This window comes from Falco cherrug, chromosome 9 (genome assembly GCF_023634085.1).
Source record: "Falco cherrug isolate bFalChe1 chromosome 9, bFalChe1.pri, whole genome shotgun sequence".
Lineage (NCBI taxonomy): Eukaryota > Metazoa > Chordata > Aves > Falconiformes > Falconidae > Falco > Falco cherrug.
Genome location: NC_073705.1, coordinates 4,292,962 through 4,310,225, shown reverse-complemented (window position 1 = coordinate 4,310,225; position 17,264 = coordinate 4,292,962). Strand labels below are relative to the sequence as shown.

At 51.6% G+C, this 17,264-nt stretch overlaps 1 protein-coding gene across 1 annotated transcript; it reads left to right on the top strand.

Moving 5' to 3' along the window:
- The first annotated feature begins 1,863 nt into the window (after nt 1-1,863).
- Nucleotides 1,864-15,992, top strand: WNT8B (Wnt family member 8B). The gene is made up of 6 exons (XM_027808754.2): nt 1,864-1,956; nt 8,314-8,347; nt 9,655-9,793; nt 11,181-11,306; nt 13,487-13,629; nt 14,052-15,992. Exons 1-6 carry the CDS (start codon nt 1,898-1,900, stop codon nt 14,607-14,609), a joined length of 1,059 nt encoding a protein of 352 aa, XP_027664555.2. The 5' UTR covers nt 1,864-1,897; the 3' UTR covers nt 14,610-15,992.
- The last annotated feature ends 1,272 nt before the right edge of the window (nt 15,993-17,264 follow it).

Genomic DNA, 17,264 nt, shown 5'->3' with positions numbered 1-17,264 from the left:
TTCAGCCTCTGCAGCTGCTCCCTGCACCAGGTCCGGGACAGCCTCTGCTGGCAGGGAGAGCGCAGCTACTACTGGTGCTTGAATTAGGCCACGAAAACCATTAAACTGTGCTAAACATCACAGCACTGACATTCTATTTCAATGTAACAAATACATAAATAATTAAAGGACTTATTTCCCTCACCTTTCAGTCTCTCGGCCCTTATCTTCTGGATAAATATGCAAGCTTTTTCTCAGTAACACCTTGGTTTTTAAAATGCTCACAGCTCTAGGATCTGGGGCTTTAATTAGTGCAAATACCGTCAGCCTTGCTGTAATAGGATGCAGCTGGGAGGCACAGCTGGCCCTGGGATTAGTTGCTGGCAGCTGCTTTTTCTCCTCACCTAGGTGCTTGCACATTGCTTGGGGCAAGGGTCCCTGCTGCCTGGGTGGGCAGTGCCCTGGGCAGAGGCAGTGTTTATCCATGGTGCCCAGCTGGACTGGGCACGGGGTGGCCAAAGCCTGGCCAAGAACACATCTCCCCCAGACTGTGCCGGCTGGAGGGACCTTCTTTCACCTGCAGTGGCCCCGAGCAGAGCTCAGCCTCCGGCCAGCTGTGCCTGGTGGCTCTGCTCTAGGGTCTCACTCCCCTTCAACTCCTGCCCTGGTCCAGTCCTCCTGCCTGGCAGCTGCACCCCGCCTGAGATGAGTTTGACAGGTCTTTTAGCTGATTACGGCCACAGCACAAAAGCCTACCATGTGCTGCGGAGAAGATGCTCCTGTGGCTGTGGGACAGGGTGGCAGAGCTGGTCCTGCTGAGCTGGAGCCAGCTGGAGCAGCCGCTGTGGGTGGTGTGATGCTGACCTGGATGTCCCACGTGGCCAGGAGGCACGGACTGGATACACTTGCAAGTAGCTCCAGCAGCTCTCGTCCTGGGAGAAGCCCTCACTGGGACACTGCTGACCCTCCCAAGCTGAAGGGCCCCCCCCCATGCACTGCATAGGAAACTCTGAAAGCAAAAACTTAAGGGGGAATGGGAAGGTTTATTCTGAGGCCTTTCTCCCAGAGTGACTGCAGTGTGTTGCAAACAGGAGGTGGGAAGAAAGAGTGGATCTCTGTGATAAAGGAGGAGCAGATGGAGGTGGGAATTGGCCCCAGTTCCTCTTTGACTCTCAGGGGAGACTGAGGCAGAGACGATGACATTCAGGTGCCTGTTCCCTGGCTTTGTCCCTGTAGCACGCTGCATGCCTGCAGGCAGCGGGCACAGGTGACATGGACCCAAGCCCGCACCCCAGGGTGCTCCTGCCCCAGCAGTGGAGGAGGTGAGCGTGAGCCGCGAGCAACCCTTCCAGTTGCCTTTGCAGGGGATGGAGAGGCAAAGCAGTGCTGGTGGAGATTGAATCTAGTGATTACTTTAAGGGATTTGCTGTCTCTTTCTTTATCCCCCCCCCCTCTCTTTTTTTTTTCTTTTTTTTTTTCCCCTTTTACCTCCCTCTTATCCCTTTCGTGGTGCATTTGTCTTCGAGGAACCCGGGGTGTTCTTTTCATCAGTTCAATCTCTCTCTGGCACTTGAGTCCTGATTGGCTGAAAGACTTAGGGGAAAAAAAAATCTTTAATTAAGTAGATAATCTCTTCTTAGGAAGTTCTGCAGCTCCATTTCACCAACCCCCTTTAGCTCTTACTTTAGGATTGGTTACCCTTTGCAGAAGTTGAGATTCAGGGGGCATATTCCTCTTCATCACACCAGGACTGCCAGGTGGAAATTAACTCCAACCCTCCCCTAATTTTGTTGTGTTTCTTTTTCTTTTTTTTTTTCTTCTTTTTTTTTTTTGTTCTTTTTCTCTGATGGTGGTGGTGGTACCCAAGGTTTTTTTTAGGATCTCCTTTCTCCCTCTTTATTTGGATTTTGTATTTCACATGGACCCTTATCTGGGCATCTTCTTCCTCACTCCCTTCTTCCAATCCTGCTGTGCTTGGTGAGTATTGAGAGCACCTTGGTCTGTGTCCCAGGCAGGTGCTCTTCCCGGACACCCTAAGGAAATTCCTCTTCACCTTCCTAAATGCCCCCTCTTTCCCACTTAGCTCAGTTCTGGTCTTTAATGGGACCAGGTATTTAACTAAGTCCCAACACACTCATTGGCAGAGATGTTAGAGCTGAGAAAGTCCCCCTTCTGTCCCACACCTCCCAACAATAACTAAATGGGCCAAATGATGAGCTGGGGTAAAACAGAGGAAAGCAGACATGGAGGATCTAACCCCACACTTCCAACTGGGAAGACAACCCAGTGGCAGAGCCAGGGATTTCTGTTTTTCCAAAGGCTCGCAGTCAGCTTGTGTCTTGTCTTAATCAAATCCAGTGGGGCTTCTCCCGCGCTCCCTGAAAAGGACAGTCCCCGATTAAGAGTTCAGAGCCGGCAGGAGGGAGTCACATCCACAGGAGCATCCCTCCGGATGAGCAGTCTGGGACCCGGGTGCCTTGGCAGGCACAGGGTCAGGATTACACATGTCTGAAATTCATGTATTAGGATTTCCTGGGGAGAAGCTTTTGATACAGAGATTGTTATAGCTTGGTTCCCAGCCACCTGGGTCCCACCAGACCAGTTCCCCCCCAAAAAAACCTGCAGTCATCTCCTGTGGGCCCCTTGCTCTCTCCTATGGGTGGTTTTGCATTTTTTTCCAGAACCACTTTATAAGGGCAAACAGAAAGAGATTACACTTGCCTTAAGTCTTGTATCATTCCTTGCGGAGTGTGTCTGTCCCATGCCCAAATGGAGAAGGACTCAAATGTATGGCTCTGTAGGTATTTTTTCCTATGCGATTTTTACCGAGCATCCAAACTTTATTCTCTGTTTCTGTGATGCCGCAGAGAATCTGCTCAGTGGGTTACAGACTTATCTCTAACAGCAAAGAAAGTCTTTTCCTCTTCAGATGCTAAAATCCCCTGCCTCTCCCATAGCAGATCTCTAGGGTTATTACCATGGGTGAAGAAATCAAAATTACTGAAAAGAGAAACTCAAGAGTAAACGAGAACTCATTCCTGTTAGACTAGGAGTGAAATTTATTTTCTTTCAGAGATTTTTCTACTCCCTTCATTAAAACAATGTGCAACAATTTGCATACGGCTAAACATGACAGAGCAGCAAACTCGAGATAGATCTCCCTTCTGAAACAAGGGGAATACGTATGTTACGTGGAAAGGCTAGGCAGGAACTCATACTGATTTTATTGGGTTTTTTTAACTCCTCTGTGTGTGCCTTGCTTATCTCAATACAAACAGGTTTAGAATACTTCAAAAGATAAAAAAAGAAACTGATGTTTTAAAGAAACCATTCCAAGATGAGTAATTTCAGAGCACAAAGTAGAGTTAAATACAGAAATTCTAGGCATTTTCAATGGAAGTTGGATGTCTAAGTTCCCTGTCTGCCTTTCAGAAGTTTTTATCCAAGAGAAAAGTTTATGGATCAAGATAGACCTGCTTCTCTCCACATGTTGCTCACAGGTCTTGATTTTCTGAAGGAAAGGAAAATTGAAAACTTTATTCAAAATGATCTTTTTACAGACCCTGTCCCTTAACTCTTGAGGAGAAAAAAGCAAGGTTTGTGGGAATCATAGAATAATCCTGCCTGAATTTTTTCCCGGTCTTTATCTGACTGAGCAGCTTAAAATGCAGTAAGATTCTTTCTTCCTGTGATTTAAGCACAAGAATTGGGAGGGGGGGGGGCAATACAGATCGACCACAATTTTGTTATGTATATATGTGGCCATTTCCCTTCTCTGAGCGTAGATTAGATTCTGCCGTGTCAGCTAGGTTGAATGATCAGCGTGTTTCTAGATAAGCAAAATATCAGAGCCACATTTAGGAACTAAAACCCAAATAAATATAACAAATAAGAGAGAAATGAAGGAAGAAAAAAAAAAAAGTAAAGCTTAAAATGTTAATTAATTGCTTCACAGTCTCCTATCTCGTGGGAATAATGTAACAATCTCTAGTGCAGCAGTTTGTTTTTACATGGTTTTTTACACTTTAGCTGTGGGATCACCTTTAGGTTTCAGTATCATTGGTTTTCTAGTAACTTGGGGGAGTTTGTACTTGAGGACAGAACTCACATCCCGAGTGAAATTGTATCCATTTTCTGTATTTACAATAATGACAGTAAAGATCTAAATACGGGATGGGATTTTTTTTTTAAAATTTTCTAAAGAGCTGAACCAGCAGCACAGTAGCATGAGTGGGTGATAAGGTATCAAATACTTTAACAGAGATTTGATAAGGCTCTTGGGACACATTAAACTGGGGATGGGGGCGGGGAGGAGTGCTGATACAGGTTAAAGTTGTAACTGAGCAGAAATTATCAGAGGCTTGTTAGTATTTGGTATACGTAAAATATAATGGGGCAGCTGCTTGGCAGGTTTATTTGCTTTTGGGTTCAACAAAACTATGATGGAGACCTCCTGCTATAAATATTCATTAGCCTTGAGATAATTTCCTAATACCAGATGCAATGAAAATCACTTGCCCTAGATTTTCTTTTTACCTGGATGCACAGAGTAGCAGCAAGGGAAGCAGTGTGTCCTGCTCTGGGCCCTGCATGGGCTGGGAGGGGGCTGAGGAGTTCAGTGGGTCTCATCTCTCAATCTGCTAAGGTCTGTCACTGCTCCATGTCCATGTAATGCTGTCCTGGAGTTCGAAGGTGGAGGGAAAGGCTTTAGATAGCTGGAAACCCTGTAAACTTTCTGGGAGGAGAGAAATATTTTTAAGCCTTTCTTTTCATGTGTGTGATTTCAAAAAGTTCTGGGTTAGTGTGGTGACACTGAAGTCATGGGAATGGGACTGGTTTGGTTCTGTTGTGGGTGCAGCTAGCTAGCTAGTTTAGGATTACATTTGACTTTCCTTTTTAGTGGTATGGAAAATCCATAGAAATAAATAAAGAAATAAAAGTCACGCTACAGACACAAAAATGAAGAGAGATTCATTTTCAGAATGATTCCTATTTGCAGCCCAGAGGTGACTCTAGCGGTATTGTCAACATATGTGGGACAAGTGGCTTAATTACTCTCTGCCTTTGCTGGAGACTATATCCAGAATAGACATGCATTTTTCTTAGCTAGATCATACAAGCAAAGGCAAAGCACACAGATTTTTGTCTCCATTATTATCTTTCCTTCCCTCTCAGCATAAGTAAGAAAAAATTTAGCTAGCCTTCAGCCATACAACAGTCCTGTTGCCACCTCTCCCAAATCTACTTGTAGCTGCAGGAGTTGAATGTGGGGGGGTTAAGTGTACCCGTCTAAATGAATCCTTTACTTGTCTAAGTCCCACAAACCTGCCCAGCAGCATGCCTGCCTGTTGATCAGATAGCTCAGGGAAAATGCCTTCTGTCTCTCCGACTTAATAAAAATGTTTAGAATATCCTGCTGGGAAATTGCTACTGTACCATTTGCTCAGCTGCAGATGGTGCATTGGCATATCCTGAACTTGGCCTTTTTGTGAACCTTGAGGTTTATCCTGGGAGGATCAGATGCTCTGCTTCAATGCAGTTATGTCAACTGACACCTGCCAACAGGCTGCTTTGCTGTAAACCTTGAACTTGTGGATAATCATCCTCCTCCAAAAGCCACCCTTGCAGTGGCTCAGATGTTCCTAATCCAAGATGAGGCTAGTGAGGGTTTGAAGCAAATCCTTCCTGCGCACTGTGAATTTGGCTTTTCCTACACAGGTGGGAAGCGATGCAGATGGGATATATCTCTTGTTTTGGCCACAAAAGCAAGATAAGAGAGGACTTGCAATTCTCTAGATCTTGCCTGCACAGGGGCATTTTAGCAGAGTTTTGTCACAGCTGCTATCAGGGGCTCAGATTCACACTCACACCATCCTGAGTGTGGTCCCCGTAGCAAAGCACTTAAGGTCAAGGCAAAGGACAGGAGGGAAACCAGATGGAAAAATGACTTGTTCATGCTGCTACCCAGTTGCATTAGGATGGGGACCCATGGAGCTTACACAGTCTGAATAGCCCCAGGTTCATGGCCCTGTGTGATTCAGGTCACCCAATGCTCTAATCACCCTGCTACAGATGCTGTCTCTCCAAGTCCCAGGAAATATTTAATTAGCTGTACAATGCAGAAGCAGCTCCCAAAGGAAAATTCCTCTGCAAAACAGCCATCGACTTCATGCTAAAGTACCCACAGGGGCTGGAACGCAGCCGGGTCTGAATCCCAGGCCTGGAACAAAGGGATCTCCTGCTCTCACAGTGCCCTGGCAACAGCCCTCTCCCTCCGGTTTTGACCCAGAGGAATCTTTCCCAAAGTAAGCTTCATCAACATGGACACACTTACACACACACACAAAAAAAGAAAAAAATAAAAAAAGAGGTCAGACTTGCCAGAGTGAAACTTTGCAGACTAATTCTCTCAAGTCTTTCTAAATTGCGAGGTAAGAGCAAAAATCAGGGTTTTTTTTTCATTTTGACCAAGCTAAAATAATGAGACCTGCTTTTTGTGGTATATCTCAGAGAGGATCTCCATGAGGGCAATTCTAGCAGAGGTAAAACAGGCTTGCTGACCACAGGGGCAGTTTTCCAGGGCAAGGAAATAACCGGTCGAAATCTCTCATGCATCTGATGTCTCCCTGTGTCCATGGCAGGGCTGCAGCATGGCAGCATGTTGTCCCTCAGCTTGGCACAGCAGTGCCTGCCTCTGCCTGCACTCAAGCCCACCCCGAGATGCCCCATACTCTCTGATGGATTTGTAGCACAACAGGACAGTGCCTTCCTCTCCCTTATCAAGGGTACCTGTGGCTCCAGACAGCATCGCCTGAAAACACACAGGGAGGAAAAACCTTGTCCTAACCCACACCTTTCTCCCCCACATCCAGCTGCAGTCCACCCAGCTACTGGTACTTTTAGGGAATGGAGTGGAGCTAGAAAAGCAGCAAGCATCATTGCATGGCGGGGAGCCCAACTGCAAAGCAGAGCGTGCTGCTGTGCTGCAGGGACAGTGTGGGTGGATGCTCTGCGAGGGCTAGCTGAAAAGGAGAGGCACCCTTCACTGGGGGACATCCAGCATTTGGAGCAGAACATCATCTTGAAAAGCAGCTGAATAGTCTGGTTTCTCTCAGTGTGTGCTCTAGCTTTTTCCCCAGTTGCTCAGTCACTGCAAGGTCTCCATCCACTCATGCCACCTCTCTGCCCTCAGCATCCTCCCCTGGGGATAACAGCACTCACCCATCTTTCTGGAGTGCCGGCAGGGAAGGTGCTCCAGTCACCCGTGAGAAATAGCGATGAGGGTTATTTTGCAAACCTGGAGAGACTGAAGTGTTTGCAGGAGAAACCTCCCTTTTTTTGTTTCATTTCTGGCTAGGGATATTTGGGGTTGGCTCTTGGGCCTTTTGAAAGCCTTGGTCCTTTCTGCCGTGACATAGTTAAGCTGGATTCACCCAGCCATTCTCCAGATCCCTGATGGTGGTCACTGCACCACATGGAGCCCTCACACTGACCAACCGCTGGCATCAAAACAGTCTTTCTTGCTGGAGAGAGACTCAGACTGACCAGCATCGGCTCTGCTCTGCAAGCCCTGGGGAAAGGGACAGAGACCAGCCACACTACCTTGTGGCCCCTGGAGATGATCCCTCCACACCTCCACTGCGAACAGCAAAAAGTTTAATTTTGGCTAGGACCGCTCCCCTTCCCACACCCCCAGTCCCCCCCCATGCAGTGCCCAGCAGGATGGGGAGGACAAGTGTGTTTGTGCTCAGCCATTACCAGGACATGACCAAGAGGAGAGCATGGGCAGCCAGAGCCGGCACCACAGGAAAGCAAGGGACAATGACCTGGGGGGCTGGTGCCAGAATGCACGCTGTGAAGGAGTGTGGCATGACCTCCTCCTTCGCTCCGTGTGGTCCAGCAGGGAGAGCAGTGCTGGCACATGGTCCAGCTCCTGGGGCAGGGGGCAATGCTACCCTGAGTTAAGTGAGCGGCAGTTTGGTAAGGTAAAAAGCAAGGCTGGGAGAAGAGGAAAGCACTAAAAAAAATGGGGAGATTGGTACAGAGGGCAGCTGTGCAGAGGAAAGCACCAGGAGGGAGCAGCAAGGGGGCCACAGCCCAGCACAGCCTGGTTCAGGGAGTGGGGTAGCAGGAAGGAGAGGGCACCATCCTGAGCAGTGAGAGGAGATGGGGGGAGACCAAAAGTGCCTGCAGCCAGGAGACAAGCAGGCTGCGGGGGGAGGGGGGGGGGGGGGGGGGGGCACGCAGGGTGAGAGGAGAGCCCTGGGATGCCAGGCATTCCCCAGGCCTTTCTGCCATCACCCCTTCCCTGCTGACACTGTCTCTGTCTTCCAGGTCAGTGAATAATTTCCTGATGACGGGCCCCAAGGTAAGAGAAATCCCTTTGATCTCTGCCCCTGATTCTGCTAAAGCCAGGGACAGGGGGCTCCTCCTTCCCACTCCCCTCCACCCAGCCCGGCCCAGTGCTCCCCTCACCCCCTGCTTTCCAGCAACAAGGCAGAGGAGGACCAGAAATGAGCTGCAGCTCCCCAGGCTGTGTCAGCCCTGAAAAAAATTGGCCCTCTGGTCCTTTCAAGCTGGTTGTGGCCAGATATTGGAGATGTGTCTATTGGCAGCAGCTGAGGCTCTCAGCTGTCATATATTGCTTCCTGATGATCAGGTTAGCATCAGGACCCACATTCATAGAGCTGGAAAGGTACTTTCTGTAGGGCCTGCAAAATGCACTTCCCAGGGAGCACGACAGGAATTGCCAAGACCTTGTTCAGTATTTTTGACCTCCTGCCTTGTTGCACCTCTCTTTCAGAGGCTTTTTTTTTTTTTCCTAGACAGGACCAGTTGTAAAATTTGTCTGATTTCTGTCCTGCCCGTTCCACAGGAACACCTCCGTGCCCACCTAGCTCTTTTTACAGCCTCAGTGCTATGGTGGAGCGACCTTGCCCTGAAGCTCTGGCTGTCCCCCTAGGGCCACAGTGAAGGAGGAGGCAGGCTGAGGTGCCTGCCAGCCCGGAGCCCCTGGGCTCTGAGGAGAAGGCTCTGCCTTTGCTCTTGCTGGAGAGATCAGGGGTTCCCCACTGCAGGGGCTGGCTGGCACATCTCCTAACATGGCTAACAGCCGATGGCTCAGCCTTCTCCCCCCAGGAGGCTCTGGCTCTGACCTGGCACAGCAGAAAATGCATTTGCTGCTGCTGGTGGCAAGCTCTGCTCCCCAGGGGAGCCAAACCTGAGAGACCTCCTCAGCTCTGCACATCTTGTCTTTGTAAGATGGCATGAAAGTTGTTTTCAGTTGAAGGCCAGCCTCCTGGGGAGCCCGGGCCCATGTTCTTCCAAGTGTTTTGCGCTGTGCTTCACCTCCTGTCTAGAGCTGAGGGCAGCAGGACCCGCGGTACGCGGTGCAGAGCAGGGAGGCTGTGCCTGCACCGGCCCCACGCTGCGCGGGAAGCGGCTGGGGCCTCGCCAGCTTCGTGTTGCCTGTGATAGAAACTAGGGCTGCTGGGTGACTCTCCTGGGCCCTGAGAGCAGCCTGGTGACATTCCCAACCTGTCACCCGTGGGGCTGTCCCTGCATGCTGGCCTACGCGTCCTGACTCAGTTTTGCAATTTAACGCTGTGGGGGGAGCGGAGGCCGAAGCGGGGCTCGCACCATGCCCCCTCCTGACCTGCTGCTCTCTGCTCCTAGGCCTATCTCATCTACTCCAGCAGCGTGGCGGCTGGGGCGCAGAGCGGCATCGAGGAATGCAAGTTCCAGTTTGCCTGGGACCGCTGGAACTGCCCTGAGAGGGCACTGCAGCTCTCCAGCCATGGTGGGCTGCGCAGCGGTAAGGAAAGCATTGGATACCACTACCGGGACCCCCTCGCTGCAGGTTAGAGCCCATGGGCCCCTCCTTTCTTCCAAAGTGCCTCCTTTTCTTCCCCATCCCCACTTGGATATGCCTCTCCTGGGACTGCCCCAGAGGGATCTTTCCCGGAGGCCCTTCACATGGCAGCTCCCAAGCACGCGCTGGGATCTAGCTTCCAGGCAAGGCAGCCACATGGTGCCCGTGTCACCTCCGGACCTGCCCAGCCCCGGCTGGCACGGGACAGGAGTGTCCCCCCAGCCCTGACACAGCTGGCTCCTGCCGAGGCACCACGCCGACCTGTGGCACAGGCTGTGGCACGTGCTGTGCCTCAATGGTGTCTCTCACCAGGGTGTCCCAGGGAGGCTGAGAACCACCGTGGTGTGGCAGGGTGGCAGTCAGAGGGATGTGGCTAAAGCGAGCAGTGAAGGGTTCATCTCTGGCTGTGCTCTGGCCGACAGGCAGGAGAAAAGTCTTCCCACAGCTTCCAGATGTCAGAGTCACCTTGGGCAGAAGTCCAGCATCCATGACCGGTGCCACTGCAGGGCATGGGGCTGTGGTCGTTGTCACTGTACCCCATTCCTTACCTGTCTGCAGGCGCCAGGAAATGTTTCAGTGCATGCCTGCTCCCCACGTGTGATGCCAGGCTGAGCTCACACCTGCCCTGTGCAGGCAGGACCTGGCTATGCAGGAGAGCCTGGGGCCTCTGGTGGGGCTGGCAGCAGATGAGGGACCAGGGCCCCAGGAAGAGGTGGGCAGAGTTTTCAGAGTGGGGCCTTGAGGAGGCCATTGCAGCACACTCTGGGGCTGGGAGCAGGTCCCTGAACCATTCCCCTCAAGGTTACCTGCTCAGATCTGGACCTTGCTGCTATTAAACAAAAGCCAAAGGCTCAGTGAAGCCAGCTGGTGATCATCACACGGATCCTGGCGGGTAGGTATTGTCACAGCTCTGAGCCCTGGGCAGTGTCCAGCAGCAGGTAAGGCTCGAGGGGGCTCTGGGGAAGGCCTCTGATCCTTGGAGGGGGCCTCTTCTCCTCTGGGGTGTGTTAGTGGGGCATGAGGGACACCTGGCTGGCTGTGCTGCATCCCCACTGCTGAGCTCCCACAAGGACAGCCAAGTGCTAAACTTGTCCACAGCCTTGGAAAAGGCAGAAGCCAGCCCGGATCAAATTTGGGAGCTTCTGTCTTTGTGCAGTTCAAGCGAAAACAAAGCTAATCTGACACACAGGGCCCCCTCTCCACCCCACAGAGCCCAGCCCATTGCAAATCTCTTCCTGCACAGTCTTCTGCATGGCAGGAGTAATTTCTAACACTGGTCTTGCTGTGAAATCTTCAGCACATCTCCTCTCCTTGTATTTCCACTTGACAGCAAACCGAGAAACTGCGTTTGTCCATGCCATCAGCTCCGCGGGCGTCATGTACACGCTCACCCGGAACTGCAGCCTGGGGGACTTTGACAACTGTGGCTGCGACGACTCCCGCAATGGGCAGCTGGGTAAGGAGAGCTGAGCCATGTCTCCCTCTCACGTCCCAGGCAGAAGGAGACAGCTCCCCACCTCTCCTCCATCAGGGCCTGCAGAAACAGCTCCTCTTCCCAGTCCCCGTGCCTGGAAATAATGCCCAGAGCAGAGTTTTGCCTGGCTCAAACAATGGCAGCTCAGTGGAAGCTAACAGCGCCACGTGCAATTCACACCAGCTGATGCCGAGCCCTTGATGTTTTTCATTGCTTTCTAAATGAGCAGGAAAGTCGAAGGGGGTTGCAGCTTCCCTGGTTCAAATCTAGGGCAACTATTTTAAGCTGCTGGAGGGAATGACTGTTGTACAGGCAGAGGGGAGGATCCGACGCCGTGCATCTAAACAGCAGGTCTGGTTAGAGCAGTGCTGGTCAGGGACCATGGGACTCCCAAGGCCTGCAGGGCCAGGGTGGCCCCAGAGCAGAATTACCAGAAGGGAAAGCAGGGCAGCATTCATAAGCCCCTCCAGCATCTGTCAGCGTGGCAGGCATCTGGGCACATAGCCTGCACCCTGCTCCTCTCACGGTGGTACCCAGGCTCGCAGCCACTAAATACTCCTGGGGTGTGTGTGTGTGTGTGTGTGTGTGTGTGTGAGCCCCAGGCTGTGCTGCTTCAGCTCTCCACTCAGCTTCCACAGAAAACACTGACGTTTGGTCTTTTGTTTTAAATGGGAAAGGGCCAAATTTCTAATCATCAAAATCTTTTAAAAGCCATTCCCCACACAGACACACTGGGCAGTCAGTATGTGTCAGTTTATGACAAACTTCTCTAGAGTGTCCGGTATGTAGTAATAATAGTTTTTAAAACAGCCACTGCTGCTTAGGTGTCCTGGGCATGGGGTAGCCCATCTCTAGCAGAGCAAGACTTTTGGCCAATGACACACCAAATTTTATCTTCTCTGGAAAACTAATTTAGTCATGCTGCATGCACTTCTTTTCCCCAAAACATATCTGTTTTTCATGAAAATTTTCCATTGTGAACTTAAGACCTTGGAAGGCAAAGGAAACTTTTGGGCTTGTCCAAAACAGTGTGATTCAATCCTAAATGCTGTTGCACTAAATGGAAGTTGGTGGAAGGTTTCCATTCTCCCTTTGGTTCCAGCTCTTGATTTGACCTTTGTCATCTGCAGCAATTACCAGCCTCCCGTGAGGCACCCCTGCCTTTCCCTGGGAGAGGGCAGAGCAATGCTCTGGGGAAGTCCAGGCAAGAGCCTTCCAAGACAGGCACAAGGCCATTAAACCACAAGTCCCAAGATGTACCACCAAGGCATGTTAGGGTCAGAATGTTCCAGATTTCAAACCTTCACACAGAATTTAGCATTTCTCCCTAGAAGGAGAAGCAGCAAACCATATGACACATTTCCAGTTAGCCGAGCTAAGTTATTGAGCTCCCATGTGCTAGGAGAAGTACCTTCCACATCTTGCCATGCAGTTTCCCAGTTCAGTGCTGACTCCTTTGTTTCTTTATGATAACTGGAAAATCAGACCCTTCTGAGATACCAAACATTGTCCCAGGATTCCAGGTGTACCAGAAAGAGGGCCTCCCTGATACGTGTGTGCCAGGCTTTCGTTGTTTCCCGGCAGAGGAGAATCTGTTCCCTCTGATCAGAGTGCCTCCACCAGGTTGCTAATCCACGGTAGCAAGTTGCTGTCCCTGTGAGTCAGGCTGAACCAGCTCAGGTCGGGGTTTGAGGGAAGGTCATTAAAGACCCAAAGCCTTATCTATATGGCTACTAATGCATGATAAATACTAATGCATGCATCTCCTTCTCTGGAGACATTCAAAACCTGCCTGGACATGATCCTGTGCAACCTGCTCTAGGAGAACCTGCTTTAGGAGGGGGTCGGACTAGATCTTCAGAGGTCTTTTCCAGCCCTGACCAGTCTGTGATTCTGTGATAATTCTGAATCCTGCTCTATAGAAAGCCTGGAAATCCCTGTTTGTCACTTCAGACACGTTCTTCCCCACCTGCCTGAGCCACTCACTGCCCAGACCTCAACAGTAACGGCACGAGCCCAAGCCGGGGGCAGCAGGGGATACTGCCAGGCAAAAGGCTGGGTTTGCTCCACACGTTCTGAGACCCTTTCTTGTCCCCAGAGCCACAAGCCAGGCAGGCATGGGGCTGATTCTCTGACAGCACACATCTCATCTCCTTTCCTAGGGGGGCAAGGCTGGCTGTGGGGAGGCTGCAGCGACAACGTGGGCTTTGGGGAAGCCATTTCCAAGCAGTTTGTGGATGCCCTGGAGACTGGACAAGATGCCAGAGCTGCTATGAACCTGCATAACAACGAGGCGGGTAGAAAGGTGAGCCCCTCTCTCCCTCCAGACCTGGCAGCGCATGCCATGTTGGCTCTGGCTGTTCGCTGTGGAGAGTCACAACTTGCTGTGGCTAAAAAAAAGAAACGAGAAACGACTGCCTCACTGAGGAGGGGGCGGCAGCAGTGCTGACACGATCGGTGGTGGTTGTTCCAAAGTAGCAAACATCCCGCGACTGCGCTGTTAGTGGCTTCCCGCTGTTCCCTGTCTCCCAGTCAAGGGGCAGTACCCTGGGGAAGCAAATTTGCGAGCTTTAAGCCCACAGCCCCCGGCAGGAGCGCTGCACAGGCAGGGCTGATGGCAGACCCTTCTGCAGGCCTGGAGCAGTGTTTCTCCGTGCACTGCAGCACAGAGGTGACTCCTCTGGGCTTTCTCCTGTACCCCCCTCCCTCTCTCTCCTCACCCTGTAGGCTGTGAAAGGGACCATGAAGCGAACCTGCAAATGCCACGGCGTATCAGGGAGCTGCACCACCCAGACCTGCTGGCTGCAGCTGCCCGAGTTCCGGGAGGTGGGTGCTTACCTCAAGGAGAGGTACCACAAAGCCCTGAAGGTGGACTTGCTGCAGGGGGCAGGGAACAGTGCTGCCAGCCGGGGAGCCATTGCCGAGACCTTCAGCTCCATCTCCAAGAAGGAGCTGGTCCATTTAGAAGACTCTCCTGACTACTGCCTGGAGAACAAGACGCTGGGGCTGCTGGGCACGGAAGGCAGGGAGTGTCTGAAGAGGGGCAAGGCACTCAGCAAGTGGGAGAAGCGGAGCTGCCGGCGGCTGTGTGGGGACTGCGGGCTGGCAGTGGAGGAGAGGCGAGCCGAGATGGTGTCCAGCTGCAACTGCAAGTTCCACTGGTGCTGTGCCGTGCGGTGTGAGCAGTGCCGCAAAAGGGTCACCAAGTATTTCTGCGTCCGCAAGGAGAAGCGGGAGCGGAGCAGGGGTGCTGGGGCCAGCCGCAAGCTCAAGAGAAAGCTCTAACTTGATTCTACTCTTCCATGGTTCGTTCTGCCCCTCTCCTCCCCTGCCCTCCCCACCAGCCCCCAGCACCACTTCCCTTTGGCTTAGTTTTAATCTCATTCCCAACGCCACCTTGCTGGGGCTCAGGCAAGGTGAAAGAGCTGGCACGAGCCCCTGGGCCTTGACATACAGGGCACTTCCCATCAGTGCATGGGTGATAACTTCTGGGAAGAGCCTCAGGTGTTGGCAAAGCAAGACGAGATTTGGTCTCTTCGATTCAGAGTCACTCTGTCCAGCAGCTATGGTTTTACCACTGCAAACACCGGCGGTCTCAGTGGTTCCTGCTCTTTTGAGCTCGTCTGTTCCCCAAATGAGCACCTGCTCTGGGCTTTTGAGTAAGTGAGATCAACACTTAGGAAAACACAGGGAAGCTGAGATAGCACCACCAGAGCTTGGCAACTCAGCAACTTCAGAAAGAGAAGAGGCTTCTTAAAAAAAGAGAGGCACTAGAATAAAGTTGTTACTGCATTTATTAAGCCCTGTGCTGTGAGGGAATAGAAAAGGCACACAACTCCTTCCCACAGCCAGCCAGCCTCCGGGAGGCCCGCAGCATTACCGCCCATCCTTTGGCAGCTTTACTAAACTCTCCAGGCCTTTACTTTCCCCACATTTGAGATGGCAGCAGCAAAATTGACACGGCTACTTGACCGGTTCATTAAACAGCTGTCCAAAAGAGGAGTCCCATCACTTGCTTTTTACATGCTTTCTCTGTAACGCCCAAGCCTCCAGGTCTGGTCTCCCCAGCATCCCTGCCAAAGCCCTTGCCTGATGCCACAAAGATGCTTTCACACTCCTCCAGTCCCTCTTCCCTCCCGAATCTCTCCCAGAGAGGAGCTGCCAGCTGAGCCCATTCCCCACCTCCTGCTGTACTTGCCAAGCACTCGTAACCTGTCAGCTAACTAACTAAATACTTCCCCCTAGTCTGAGAAAATAATGTCAGTTACTATTTAATGGTGTTGTAAATAGGAAAGTGAAGCACTTTGAAGTTTAATTTATTGCACAGTTACTGTGATGTATACGTAACAGTTTTTCCTCTACCGCTTGTTGTATATATTCTATAAGCTAAACAAGCAGCAGGAAGGTTTTGTTGATACATCTCCATTCCCTCACCATGGCTGGGGTAGGGAGGGAAGAAGCTGTCAGCTGCAGGACCTGGGGAAGGTCACCGCACATCACAGTGACATCCCCAGGCTGTGAGGTTATCGTCTGCTTTGCTGTTTGAAGTGTCCTTTGGCCAGATGAGAAGCCAGCAGAGCTAAGTTACTGGCTATTAGACCTATCTTGTAGCCAATATTTGTAAACCAATAGCCAATGCAATAAACCAGTAGCCAAGTGCTTGCAAAATGCTGTTGTGTCTGAGTAGTTGGGTGTTTTTTTTCATCCAGCCACATGTGTGGATGTGTGTAGTTAGTTCTGGAGACTAAAACCCAGCTGCTTACCTGCCTGTTTAGCCTAACAAGAGGTGACCAGTTCCCTCCACACAGCACCGCTGCAGTTCCTACCAGGAGGGGAAAGGGCTGGCTCTCTCTTTGAGCTTGCTTGAGGCTGCATCCAACTGCAATGCAGCTGCCAGGAGGAAAGCGGGTGGGAGGGGGCAGACGGGGCCCAGTTGCCCACTTCAGAGATGGTACATTAAAGCTGCTCCACAGTCTGTATGTTTCTCTTGGTTATCAGATACCACCTCAATCTCAGGGCTACTTCGTTGGGGGTGGGAAGTTGGACCCAGGGCAAGGTGGGGTCTCAGCAGAGCAAGAGCATTCATGTCAAGCAAGAATCTGGCCCTTCAAAAATGGCAAGAAAATATCTTGGCCCATTCTCAGGGAAACCTGAAACACTTCCACTTCACACACAAACCACCAGCTGATTCCACAAAGGTCCGTATTACTACAGTGACCCTTCCCTCTGTCTCCCTTGCGTCTCCGTCAGCCGTTCCTCCATCTCCCTGTAGTGAGAACACATCCCTGCACAGGAATTGACAAGATGGTAAGAACCTCTTGCCCAGCAGCAGGAGCTCCAGCACGGGCTGCTTGAGGGCCACTGCAAGGCGGAGAGGACAGCTTCTACCTCCTCATCCCTCTGTGCCCCCCGAGTCCACAGCCAGCTGGAAGCATAAGAGAAGATGTGGAGGCTGTTTCCCATTTCGGCCCGTTGCCCAGCACATGGCAAGCTGCATTCCCCTGTCCTGGCCCTGTGGCTGAAATTGCGGCCCCATGGCACAGCCCGGGATGTGCCCACCGGGGCACAGTGATGCCTGTTGGTGATGGGCACATGTGGGGAGCACTGCGGGTGCAAGCCCATCACCGCGTGCTTCTTTCCTCTGGAGAAAATGGCGACCAGGCAGCTGCAAAATGTGCTGACCTCAGCAGCGGGTCGGGGCTGGAGGGTCCCCCCTCCCTGGTGCACTGAGCTCTCAGCCGCAAGGGCCCTGCTGCCATTGTGCGGCAGGATTGGATGCTTCCATGTATTCATTTCTATTTAATGAAGGCGCATTCCTCAGAGGAGAAATATTTACATTCAGCTTCCCAGGTGGTCACCTTCGCCCAGATGACACACAAACAGGCAGCCCCCCGCTCCCTTTTCCAATCCAAACCTCTTTAGAGGGCTCAGCGAGGAGGG

Coding starts and splice junctions, on each gene's coding strand:
- WNT8B (XM_027808754.2), top strand. CDS start 1,898: ATGGACCCTTATCTGGGCATCTTCTTCCTCACTCCCTTCTTCCAATCC. Junction 9,794..11,180: donor CCATGGTGGGCTGCGCAGCG/GTAAGGAAAGCA, acceptor TCCACTTGACAG/CAAACCGAGAAACTGCGTTT. Junction 13,630..14,051: donor ACAACGAGGCGGGTAGAAAG/GTGAGCCCCTCT, acceptor CTCACCCTGTAG/GCTGTGAAAGGGACCATGAA.